The following is a 12533-nucleotide window of genomic DNA, read 5'->3' as shown; positions in this document are numbered from 1 at the left end:
GACGGACGGACAGAAAGACGGACGGAAGGACGGACGGATAATGCCAAAACTATATCCCTCCGACTTTCATCGGGGGATAATAAAAAATACCCCAGTTCTAAAACTGGATAGTTTCTTTTGTTGTTCAGTATATATAGCACACTTAAAATGGATAGTCTCTTAAAATTACTCCTAAATTAATCAAGTTCTACAAATCTTAAATTACCTAAGAACTATTATGTGTGTGCCATTTCCTGTCACTGTACATGGTTTCATGAACCTAGGTGAACTGTTTTCAAGATATATGCAACACAAACCTTTAAGTATTTTTTGTGTATTTTTCTCTAAGTCAAGGACCATGCAAGGATGCCACTAGTTCCATTTTTTCAACTCTTTGGTATGACATGGCCAGAGAGCAAAGAACAACCTCCTACACTAAGCCGGCACTCTACCACTAGGCTACAGAGGCAGTATGTCCAGCTTCTTTGATGGTGTTGAAAATTTGAATTAGCTTTCAGAACTGTGCTGCACTGAAGAACGCAATGTTTTAAACGAAATGCAGAATATATACTTACTTTGGCTACTTGGACTGCCTATGCTAGATATTCTTTCATTTGAGTTGTTTTCCCTAACTGACTGGCTAGATCGTACAGATTCATTTGAGTTGAAGTCAGCACATGCACTTGCGCCTACAAAATTAATGAAAATTGTCAGCAGGCAATAGCTTAACACTGGATTTGATAAATTTAACAAAAGTGTTGTCTGTTTGACAGTTGCTTGGGATTCATTATGTGATTTTTAATTTTAGTGTCACCATACTGTAACTGCTGGCCAGCTTTTTATGGTGCTGAGCATTCAACTAGCATTAGAAACTGTGCTTGACTAAATTCTACAATGTTTAAAATGAAATGCAGAATATATACTTAATTTGGCAATTTTGACTGCCTATGCTAGACAGTCTTTCATTTGAGTTGTTTTCCCTAACTGACTGGCTAGATGGTACAGATTCACTTGAGTTGAAGTCAGCACATGCACTTGTGCCTACAAAATTAACAAGAGGACCATGATGGTCCTGAATCGCTCACCTGTTCCCACATGACCCAGTTTTGAGTATGACGTCGTTTTTTCTATTATTTGACATAGTGACCTAGTTTTAGAGCTCATGTGACCCAGTTTTGAACTTGACCTAGATATCATCAAGATAAAAATTCTGACCAATTTTCATGAAGATCCATTGAAAAATATGGCCTCTAGAGAGGTCAAAAGATTTTTCTAATTTTAGACCTACTGACCTAGTTTTTGACCGCAGTTGACCCAGTTTCAAACTTGAACTAGATATCATCAAGATGAACATTCAGACCAACTTTCATACAGATCCCATGAAAAGTATGGCCTCTAGAGAGGTCACAAGGTTTTTTTTATTATTTGACCTACTGACCTAGTTTTTGATGGCACGTGACCCAGTTTCAAACTTGAACTAGATATCATCAAGGTGAACATTCTGACCAATTTTCATGAAGATCCATTCAAGGGTATGGCCTCTAGAGAGGTCACAAGGTTTTCTTATTTTAAGACCTACTGACCTAGTTTTTGACCGCAGTTGACCCAGTTTCAAACTTGACCTATACATCATCAAGATAAACATTCAGACCAACTTTCATACAGATCCCATGAAAAATATGACCTCTAGACAGGTCCCAAGATTTTTCTATTATTTGACCTTCTGACCTGTTTTTGATGGCACGTGACCCACTTTCGAACTTGACCTAGATATCATCAAGGTGAATGTTCTGACCAATTTTCATGAAGATCTTGTGAAATATATGGGCTCTAGAGAGGTCACAAGGTTTTTCTATTTTTAGACCTACTGACCTAGTTTTTGACGGCACGTGACCCAGTTTCAAACTTTACCTAGATATCATCAAGGTGAACATTCTGACCAATTTTCATGAAGATCTTGTGAAATATATGGCCTCTAGAGAGGTCACAAGGTTTTTCTATTTTTAGACCTACTGACCTAGTTTTTGACGGCACGTGACCCAGTTTCGAACTTGACCTAGATATCATCAAGATGAACAATCTGACCAACTTTCATAAAGATCCAACAAAAAATGTGACCTCTAGAGTGGTCACAAGCAAAAGTTTACGCACGCACGCACGGACGACGGACGCTGTGCGATCACAAAAGCTCACCTTGTCACTATGTGACAGGTGAACTAACAAGTTGTCAGCAGGCAATAGAGCTTACCAATGGATTTAACAAATTTAATATAGTGCAGTTTGTTTTGACTGTCACTTGGGATTTATTGATAGTGATTTTTTATTCTAGAGTTACTTTACTGTAATTGCTACCCAGCTTTTATGGTACAGAGAATTGCGTGATGGGCCAAGCAATTAGCTTTCAGGAACTGTGCTGGACTGAATAGCACAATGTTTTAAATGAAATGTAGAATTTACTCTTACTCTGGCTATTTTGGCTGCCTGTGCTAGTTCTTCTTTCATTTGACCTGATTCCCCTAACAGGCTGGCTAGATGGTGCAGGCTCACTCCTGTTGATGTCAACTGGTGCACTTGTGCCTTAAAAATTAACAACAGTTGTCAAAAGGCAATAGAGCTTACTACTGGATTTGACAAATTTAACAATATTAAAGTCTGTTTGACAGTTGCTTGTGATTCATTAATTATGTGACTTCTGATTTTAGTATCACTTTACTGTAACTGCTGTCCAGCTTGTGATGGCGTTAGCACGAGCACTGCCTATGCTAGATATTCTTTCATTTGAGTTTTCGCTAACTGACTGGCTAGATGGTGCAGGCCAGCTTGAGTAGATGTCAGCATGAACACTTGTGCCTATAAAATTAACAAGACGGCCATAATGGCCCTATATCGCTCACCTGTCATCATTGCACTTAAGGACAAGAAGGTCAAAAAATCATAATCAAGATCAATCAAAAGAATCATGACAAAATATAGTTGAAATTTTCTTAAAGGTACAAATATGTCAAAATACACCTATAAATTGGAGGTACCATCCATGTTGTACCACAGGAAAGTGGTCTCAGTTTTTCCCTACGGCCAATAATAAAAATGTTACTAAATAAGCTATTTATAGTAACATAAAAGGGAAGTAATTAAAACAAAAATAAAGAAGAATCTGCCAAATAAAAACAAGAGCACTGCAATGCAAGGCAAATGCAGAGCAATATACACACAAAACAAAGTCATATGACGTTTGACCCCTAATTATGACCCTGACCTTGAAGTGAGCCATCCGAAACATTCGCTCTGCACATCGTTTCGATGAGGTGAACATTTGTGTCAGGTTTCTTTGAAATCCTTCAAGGGGTTCAAGAGTCACAGAGTGGCAGGGAAATTGCTAACCAACAGACAGACAGACAGATGGACACGGAGGCGATAACATAATACGTCCCTTAGGGCGTATAAAAAAGAATCAGGATCTTATGGTGATACAAGTTGTGTGCAAGTTTGGTTAAAATCAAATCATAAATGAAGCTGCTATTGTGCAGACAAAGTCAAAACAGCTAATTTTGGCCCTTTCAGGGGCCATAACTCTGGAACCCATTATGGGATCTGACCAGTTCAAGCAAGGAACCAAGATCTTATGGTGACACAAGTTTTTTTGCAAGTTTGATTAAATTCAAATCATAAATGAAGCTGCTATTGTGCAGACAAGGTCAAAATAGCTAATTTTGACCCCTTTCAGGGGCCATAACTCTGGAACCCATACTGGAATCTGGCCAGTTCAAGAAACGATCAAGATCTTGTAGTGATACAATTTGTGTGCAAGTTTGGTTTAAATCAAATCATAAATGAAGCTGCTATTGCGCAGACAAGGTCAAAATAGCTAATTTTGGCCCTTTCAGGGGCCTTAACTCTAAAACCCATTATGGGATCTGGCCGGTTCAAGAAAGGAACCGAGATCTTATGGTGACACAAGTTTTGTGCAAGTCTGATTAAATTCAAATCATAAATGAAGCTGCTATTGTGCAGATAAGGTCAAAATAGCTAATTTTGGCCCTTTCAGGGGCCATAACTCTGGAATTCATCATGGGATCTGGCCAGTTCAAGAAAGGAACCAAGATCTTATGGAGATACAAATTGTGTGCAAGTTTGGTAAAAGTCAAATCATTTATAAAGCTGCTATTGTGCAGACAAGGTCAAAATAGGTAATTTTGGCCCTTTCAGGGGCCATAACTCTGGAACCCATCATGGGATATGGCCAGTTCAAGAAAGGAACCAAGATCTTATGGTGATACAAGTTGTGTGTAAGTTTGGTAAAAATTAAATCAGAAATAAAGCTGCTATTGTGCAGACAAGGTCAAAATAGCTAATTTTGGCCCTTTCAGGGGCCATAACTCTGGAGCCCTTAAGGGGATCTGGCCAGTTCATACCAATGACGACAGACGAAGGGCGATCACAAAAGCTCACCCTGTCACTACGTGACAGGTGAGCTAACAACAGTTTACAGCAGGCAAAAGAGCTTATCACAGGATTTGATAAATTTAACACTAGTGTGGTTTGTTTGACAGTTGCTTGGGATTTATTAATTATATCACTTTTGAATTTAGTGTCACCATACTGTAACTGCTGTCCAGCATTTGATGATGTTGAGAATTGGAATTAGCTTTTAGGAACTGTGCTGAACTGAATACCACAATGTTTTTAATGAAATACAGAACATATATTTACTTTGACTATCTTGACTGCCTGTCCTAGATCTTCTTTCTTTTGAGCTGTTTCCCACAACTGGCTGGCCAGATCGAACAGGGTCACTAGAGCTGATATCAACTGGTGCACTTGTGCCTGCAAAATTAACAGTTGTCAGTTGACAATAGAGCTAACCACTAGATTTGACAAATTTTACAATAATATGGTCTGTCTGACAGTAACTTGGGATTTGTTATGTGACTTTTGATTTTAGAATTAAGTAACTGTAATTGCTCTCCTGCTTTTGTGTGTCTGTGTTCGAGTTTAATGTCAATTTCAACATTTTTTCAGCCATATATTTGGTGTCTACTTGTAGCAGTGAGCGCAATGGCCAACTTTATAGTGCTGTCTTATTAGAATATCATAACGTAGACATGTAACATGATACCCTGACCAGTCACATTACACTGACACCGGGCTGACCAATCCTAGAGTTATCTTCTTAATGCTAAGTGCCAAGCAAGGCTGCTACTAGTACCATTTTGTCACTTCATTGGTATGATGTGGCCAGAGAGCTAATCCACAACCTCCCACAATGAAAGCAGATGCTCTACCACTAGGCTACCAAGGCGGTATGTCCAGTATTTCATGGTGCCGAGCATTGAAATTAGCTTTCAGAACTGTGCTGAACTGAATACCACAATGATTATTAACGAAAAACGGAACATACTCTTACTACAGCTATTTTGACTACCTGTGCTAGATATCCTTTCATTCCAGTTGTTTTCCCTAACTGGCTTGTTAGATGGTGCATGCTCACTAGAGTTGATGTCAATGCGTGAATTTGTGTCTACAAAATTAACAATAATTGTCAGCAGGCAATAGAGCTTATCTCTAGATTTGGTTAATATAACAATAGTAAGGTCTGTTTGATAGATGTTTGGGATTTGTTAATTATGTGGCTTTTGATTTTAGGGTCACATTACCGTAACTGCTGTCTAGCTTTTGATGGTGCTGGGCATAGGAATTAGCTTTCTGGAACTGTAGTGAGCTGATAACTACAATGTTTTTAACAAAATGCTGAATATACCCTCACTCTGGCTATTTTGACTGCCTGTGCTAGATATTCTTTCATTTGAAATGTTTTCCCGATCTGTCTGGCTAGATGTTGCAGGGTCACTAGATTTGATGTCAACTGGTGCACTTGTGCCTATAAAATTAAACAAGAGGGCCATGATGGCCCTATATCGCTCACCTGAGTACCATTGCTTTAACCAAAACAAAAAGAAAAAATTCTTACAAGGTACAGATATGTCAAAATACACCTAAAAATTGGAGGTACCATCCATGTTGTACCACAGAAAAGTGGTCTTAGTTTTTCCCTACGGCCAATAATAAAAAAGTTACTAAATAAGCTATTTATAGTAACATAAAAGGGAAGTAATAAAAAAAATATTGTAAGCGAACAAAAGAAGGATCTGCCAAATAAAAACAAGAGCACTGCAATGCAATGCAAATGCAGAGCAATATTCACATAAAACAAAGTCATATGACCTTTGACCCCTAAGTGTGACATTGACATTGAATTTAGCCATCCGAAACATGCGCTCTGCACATCCTTTCAATGAGTGAACATTTGTGTCAGGTTTCTCTGAAATCCATCAAGGGGTTCAAGAGTTACAGAGCGGAAGGGAAATTGCTAACCAACACACAGACAGACAGATGGACACCGAGGCGATAACATAATACGTTCCTGCGGGCGTATAAAAAGAATCGAGATCCTATGGTGTTACAGGTTGTGTGCAAGTTTGGTTAAAATCAAATCATAAATGAAGCTGCTATTGTGCAGACAAGGTCAAAATAGCCAATTTTGGCCCTTTTCAGGGGCCATAACTCTGGAACCCATTATGGGATCTGGCCGGTTCAACAATGGAACCAAGACCTTTTGGTGACACAAGTTTTGTGCAAGTTTGATTAAATTCAAATCATAAATGAAGCTGCTATCATGCAGACAAGGTCAAAATAGCTAATTCCAGCCCTATCAGGGGCCATAACTCTGGAACCAATTATGGGATCTGGCCGGTTCAAGAAGGGAACCAAGATCTTATGGTGACACAAGTTTTGTGCAAGTTTGGTTAAAATCAAATCATAAATGAAGCTGCTATTGTGCAGACAAGGTCAAAATAGCTAATTTTGACTCCTTCAGGGGCCGTAACTCTGGAAGCCATAATGGAATCTGGCCAGTTCCAGAAAGGAACCAAGACCTTATGGTGATACAAGTTCTGTGCAAGTTTGGTAAAAATCAAATCATAAATAAAGCTGCTATTGTGCAGACAAGCTCAAAATAGCTAATTTTTGGCCCTATTAAGGGCCATAACTCTGGAACCCATAATGGGATCTGGCCAGTTCAAGAAAGGAACCGAGATCTTCTGGTGATACAAGTTGTGTGAAAGTTTGGTTAAAATAAAATCATAAATGAAACCACTATCGTGCAGACAAGAAATTGTTGACGGACGGACGGACGGACGACGGACGAAGGGTGATCACAAAAGCTCACCTTGTCACTATGTGACAGGTGAGCTAAAAACAGCTGTCAGCAGTCAATAGAGCTTATTAGTGGATTTGACAAGTTTAACAATATTAAAGTCTGTTTGACAGTTGCTTGTGATTCATTAATTATGTGACATCTGATTTTAGTATCACTTTACTGTTACTGCTGTCCAGCTTGTGATGGCGTTAGCACGAGCACTGCCTATGCTAGATATTCTTTCATTTGAGTTTTCGCTAACTGACTGGCTAGATGGTGCAGGCCAGCTTGAACACTTGTGCCTATAAAATTAACAAGAGGGCCATAATGGCCCTATATCGCTCACCTGTCATCATGCACTTAAGGACAAGAAGGTCAAAAAATCATAATCAAGATCAATCAAAAGAATCATTACAAAATATAGTTGAAATTTTCTTAAAGGTACAGATATGTCAAAATACACCTAAAAATTGGAGGTACCATCCATGTTGTACCACAGGAAAGTGGTCTCGGTTTTTCCCTACGGCCAATAATAAAAAAGTTACTAAATAAGCTATTGATAGTAACATAAAAGGGAAGTAATTAAAACAAAAATAAAGAAGAATCTGCCAAATAAAAACAAGAGCACTGCAATACAAGGCAAATGCAGAGCAATATACACACAAAACAAAGTCATATGACGTTTGACCCCTAATTATGACCCTGACCTTGAAGTGAGCCATCCGAAACATTCGCTCTGCACATCGTTTCGATGAGGTGAACATTTGTGTCAGGTTTCTTTGAAATCCTTCAAGGGGTTCAAGAGTCACAGAGTGGCAGGGAAATTGCTAACCAACAGACAGACAGACAGATGGACACGGAGGCGATAACATAATACGTCCCTTAGGGCGTATAAAAAAGAATCGGGATCTTATGGTGATACAAGTTGTGTGCAAGTTTGGTTAAAATCAAATCATAAATGAAGCTGCTATTGTGCAGACAAAGTCAAAACAGCTAATTTTGGCCCTTTCAGGGGCCATAACTCTGGAACCCATTATGGAATCTGGCCAGTTCAAGAAAGGAACCAAGATCTTATGGTGACACAAGTTTTTTTGCAAGTTTGATTAAATTCAAATCATAAAGGAAGCTGCTATTGTGCAGACAAGGTCAAAATAGCTAATTCTGGCCCTTTCAGGGGCCATAACTCTGAAACCCATAATGGAATCTGGCCAGTTCAAGAAATGATCAAGATCTTGTGGTGATACAATTTGTGTGCAAGTTTGGTTTAAATCAAATCATAAATGAAGCTGCTATAGCGCAGACAAGGTCAAAATAGCTAATTTTGGCCCTTTCAGGGGCCATAACTCTGAAACCCATTATGGGATCTGGTCAGTTCAAGAAAGGAACCGAGATCTTATGGTGACACAAGTTTTGTGCAAGTCTGATTAAATTCAAATCATAAATGAAGCTGCTATTGTGCAGAGAAGGTCAAAATAGCTAATTTTGGCCCTTTCAGGGGCCATAACTCTGGAATTCATCAAGGGATCTGGCCAGTTCAAGAAAGGAATCAAGATCTTATGGAGATACAAATTGTGTGCAAGTTTGGTAAAAGTCAAATCATTAATAAAGCTGCTATTGTGCAGACAAGGTCAAAATAGTTAATTTTGGCCCTTTCAGGGGCCATAACTCTGGAACCCATCATGGGATCTTGCCAGTTCAAGAAAGGAACCGAGATCTTATGGTGATACAAGTTGTGTGTAAGTTTGGTAAAAATGAAATCATTAATAAAGCTGCTATTGTGCAGACAAGGTCAAAATAGGTAATTTTGGCCCTTTCAGGGGCCTTAACTCTGGAACCCATCATGGGATCTTGCCAGTACAAGAAAGGAACCAAGATCTTATGGTGATACAAGTTGTGTGCAAGTTTGGTAAAAATGAAATCATTAATAAAGCTGCTATTGTGCAGACAAGGTCAAAATAGCTAATTTTGGCTATTTCAGGGGCCATAACTCTGGAACCCATTATGGGATCTGGCCAGTTCAAGAAAGGAACCAAGATCTTATGGTGATACAAGTTGTGTGCAAGTTTGGTAAAAATTAAATCAGAAATAAAGCTGCTATTGTGCAGAAAAGGTCAAAATAGCTAATTTTGGCCCTTTCAGGGGCCATAACTCTGGAGCCCTTAAAGGGATCTGGCCAGTTCAAGAAAAGAATCAAGATCTTATGGTGATACAAGTTGTGTGCAAGTTTGGTTAAAATAAAATCATAAATGAAACCACTATCGTGCAGACAAGAAATTGTGGACGGACGAATGACGACGAAGGGCGATCACAAAAGCTCACCCTGTCACTACTTGACAGGTGAGCTAACAACAGTTTACAGCAGGCAAAAGAGCTTATCACAGGATTTGATAAATTTAACACTAGTGTGGTCTGTTTGACAGTTGCTTGGGATTTATTAATTATATCACTTTTGAATTTAGTGTCACCATACTGTAACTGCTGTCCAGCATTTGATGATGTTGAGAATTGGAATTAGCTTTTAGGAACTGTGCTGAACTGAATACCACAATGTTTTTAATGAAATACAAAACATATATTTACTTTGACTATTTTGACTGCCTGTGCTAGATCTTCTTTCTTTTGAGCTGTTTCCCACAACTGGCTGGCCAGATCGAACAGGGTCACTAGAGCTGATATCAACTGGTGCACTTGTGCCTACAAAATTAACAGTTATCAGTTGACAATAGAGCTAACCACTAGATTTGACAAATTTTACAATAATATGGTCTGTTGACAGTAATTTGGGGATTTGTTATGTGACTTTTGATTTTAGAATTAAGTAACTGTAATTGCTCTCCTGCTTTTGTGTGTCTGTGTTCGAGTTTAATGTCAATTTCAACATTTTTTCAGCCATATATTTGGTGTCTTCTTGTAGCAGTGAGCGCAATGGCCAACTTTATAGTGCTGTCTTATTAGAATATCATACATAGACATGTAACATGATACCCTGACCAGTCACATTACACTGACACTGGGCTGACCAGTCCTAGAGTTATCTTCTTAATGCTAAGTGCCAAGCAAGGCTGCTACTAGTACCATTTTGTCACTTCATTGGTAATCCACAACCTCCCACAATCAAAGCAGACGCTCTACCACTAGGCTACCAAGGCGGTATGTCCAGTATTTCATGGTGCCGAACATTGAAATTAGCTTTCAGAACTGTGCTGAACTGAATACCACAATGATTATTAACGAAAAACGGAACATACTCTTACTACAGCTATTTTGACTACCTGTGCTAGATATCCTTTCATTCCAGTTGTTTTCCCTAACTGGCTTGTTAGATGGTGCATGCTCACTAGAGTTGATGTCAATGCGTGAATTTGTGTCTACAAAATTAACAATAATTGTCAGCAGGCAATAGAGCTTATCTCTAGTTTTGGGTTTTATATAACAATAGTAAGGTCTGTTTGATAGATGTTTGGGATTTTTTTAATTATGTGGCTTTTGATTTTAGGGTCACATTACCGTAATGTTTGTCTAGCTTTTGATGGTGCTGGGCATAGGAATTAGCTTTCTGGAACTGTAGTGAGCTGATAACTACAATGTTTTAACAAAATGCTGAACATACCCTCACTTTGGCTATTTTGACTGCTGTGCTAGATATTCTTTCATTTGAAATGTTTTCCCGAACTGTCTGGCTAGATGTTGCAGGGTCACTAGATTTGATGTCAACTGGTGCACTTGTGCCTACAAAATTAAAAAACAGTTGTCAGCAGTCAATAGAGCTTATTAGTGGATTTGACAAGTTTAACAATATTAAAGTCTGTTTGACAGTTGCTTGTGATTCATTAATTATGTGACTTCTGATTTTAGTATCACTTTACTGTTACTGCTGTCCAGCTTGTGATGGCGTTAGCACGAGCACTGCCTATGCTAGATATTCTTTCATTTGAGTTTTCGCTAACTGACTGGCTAGATGGTGCAGGCCAGCTTGAGTAGATGTCAGCATGAACACTTGTGCCTATAAAATTAACAAGAGGGCCATAATGGCCCTATATCGCTCACCTGTCATCATTGCACTTAAGGACAAGAAGGTCAAAAAATCATAATCAAGATCAATCAAAAGAATCATGACAAAATATAGTTGAAATTTTCTTAAAGGTACAGATATGTCAAAATACACCTATAAATTGGAGGCACCATCCATGTTGTACCACAGGAAAGTGGTCTCAGTTTTTCCCTACGGCCAATAAATAAAAAAGTTACTAAATAAGCTATTTATAGTAACATAAAAGGGAAGTAATTAAAACAAAAATAAAGAAGAATCTGCCAAATAAAAACAAGAGCACTGCAATGCAAGGCAAATGCAGAGCAAACCCATAATGGAATCTGGCCAGTTCAAGAAACGATCAAGGTCTTGTGGTGATACAATTTGTGTGCAAGTTTGGTTTAAATCAAATCATAAATGAAGCTGCTATTGCGCAGACAAGGTCAAAATAGCTAATTTTGGCCCTTTCAGGGGCCATAACTCTGAAACCCATTATGGGATCTGGCCGGTTCAAGAAAGGAACCGAGATCTTATGGTGACACAAGTTTTGTGCAAGTCTGATTAAATTCAAATCATAAATGAAGCTGCTATTGTGCAGACAAGGTCAAAATAGCTAATTTTGGCCCTTTCAGGGGCCATAACTCTAGAATTCATCATGGGATCTGGCCAGTTCAAGAAAGGAACCAAGATCTTATGGAGATACAAATTGTGTGCAAGTTTGGTAAAAGTCAAATCATTAATGAAGCTGCTATTGCGCAGATAAGGTCAAAATAGCTAATTTTGGCCCTTTCAGGGGCCATAACTCTGAAACCCATTATGGGATCTGGCCGGTTCAAGAAAGGACCGAGATCTTATGGTGACACAAGTTTTGTGCAAGTCTGATTAAATTCAAATCATAAATGAAGCTGCTATTGTGCAGACAAGGTCAAAATAGCTAATTTTGGCCCTTTCAGGGGCCATAACTCTAGAATTCATCATGGGATCTGGCCAGTTCAAGAAAGGAACCAAGATCTTATGAAGATACAAATTGTGTGCAGTTTGGTAAAAGTCAAATCATTAATAAAGCTGCTATTGTGCAGACAAGGTCAAAATAGCTAATTTTGGCCCTTTCAGGGGGCCCTAACTCTGGAACCCATCATGGGATCTTGCCAGTAAAAGAAAGGAACCAAGATCTTATGGTGATACAAGTTGTGTGCAAGTTTGGTTAAAATGAAATCATTAATAAAGTGCTATTGTGCAGACAAGGTCAAAATAGCTAATTTTGGCTATTTCAGGGGCATAACTCTGGAACCCATTATGGGATCTGGCCAGTTCAAGAAAAGGGAAACC

At 38.7% G+C, this 12533-nt stretch overlaps 1 protein-coding gene across 1 annotated transcript in view; it reads right to left on the bottom strand.

Moving 5' to 3' along the window:
- The window catches only part of LOC123530115 (uncharacterized), a 379601-nt gene that overhangs the window by 118649 nt on the left and 248419 nt on the right, over positions 1–12533 (bottom strand). Inside the window, exons 20-26 of the mRNA XM_053517535.1 lie at positions 10447–10542; positions 9755–9868; positions 5738–5857; positions 5402–5497; positions 4690–4803; positions 2443–2556; positions 555–668 (exon numbers count right to left, since the gene is read on the bottom strand). Of these exons, the coding sequence (XP_053373510.1) occupies positions 555–668; positions 2443–2556; positions 4690–4803; positions 5402–5497; positions 5738–5857; positions 9755–9868; positions 10447–10542 (768 nt within the window). The remainder of the gene's footprint in view (positions 1–554; positions 669–2442; positions 2557–4689; positions 4804–5401; positions 5498–5737; positions 5858–9754; positions 9869–10446; positions 10543–12533) is intronic.

This window comes from Mercenaria mercenaria, chromosome 1 (genome assembly GCF_021730395.1).
Source record: "Mercenaria mercenaria strain notata chromosome 1, MADL_Memer_1, whole genome shotgun sequence".
Lineage (NCBI taxonomy): Eukaryota > Metazoa > Mollusca > Bivalvia > Venerida > Veneridae > Mercenaria > Mercenaria mercenaria.
The sequence above is the reverse complement of the archived record's forward strand: the minus strand, read 5'-3'. Positions and strand labels throughout refer to the sequence as shown.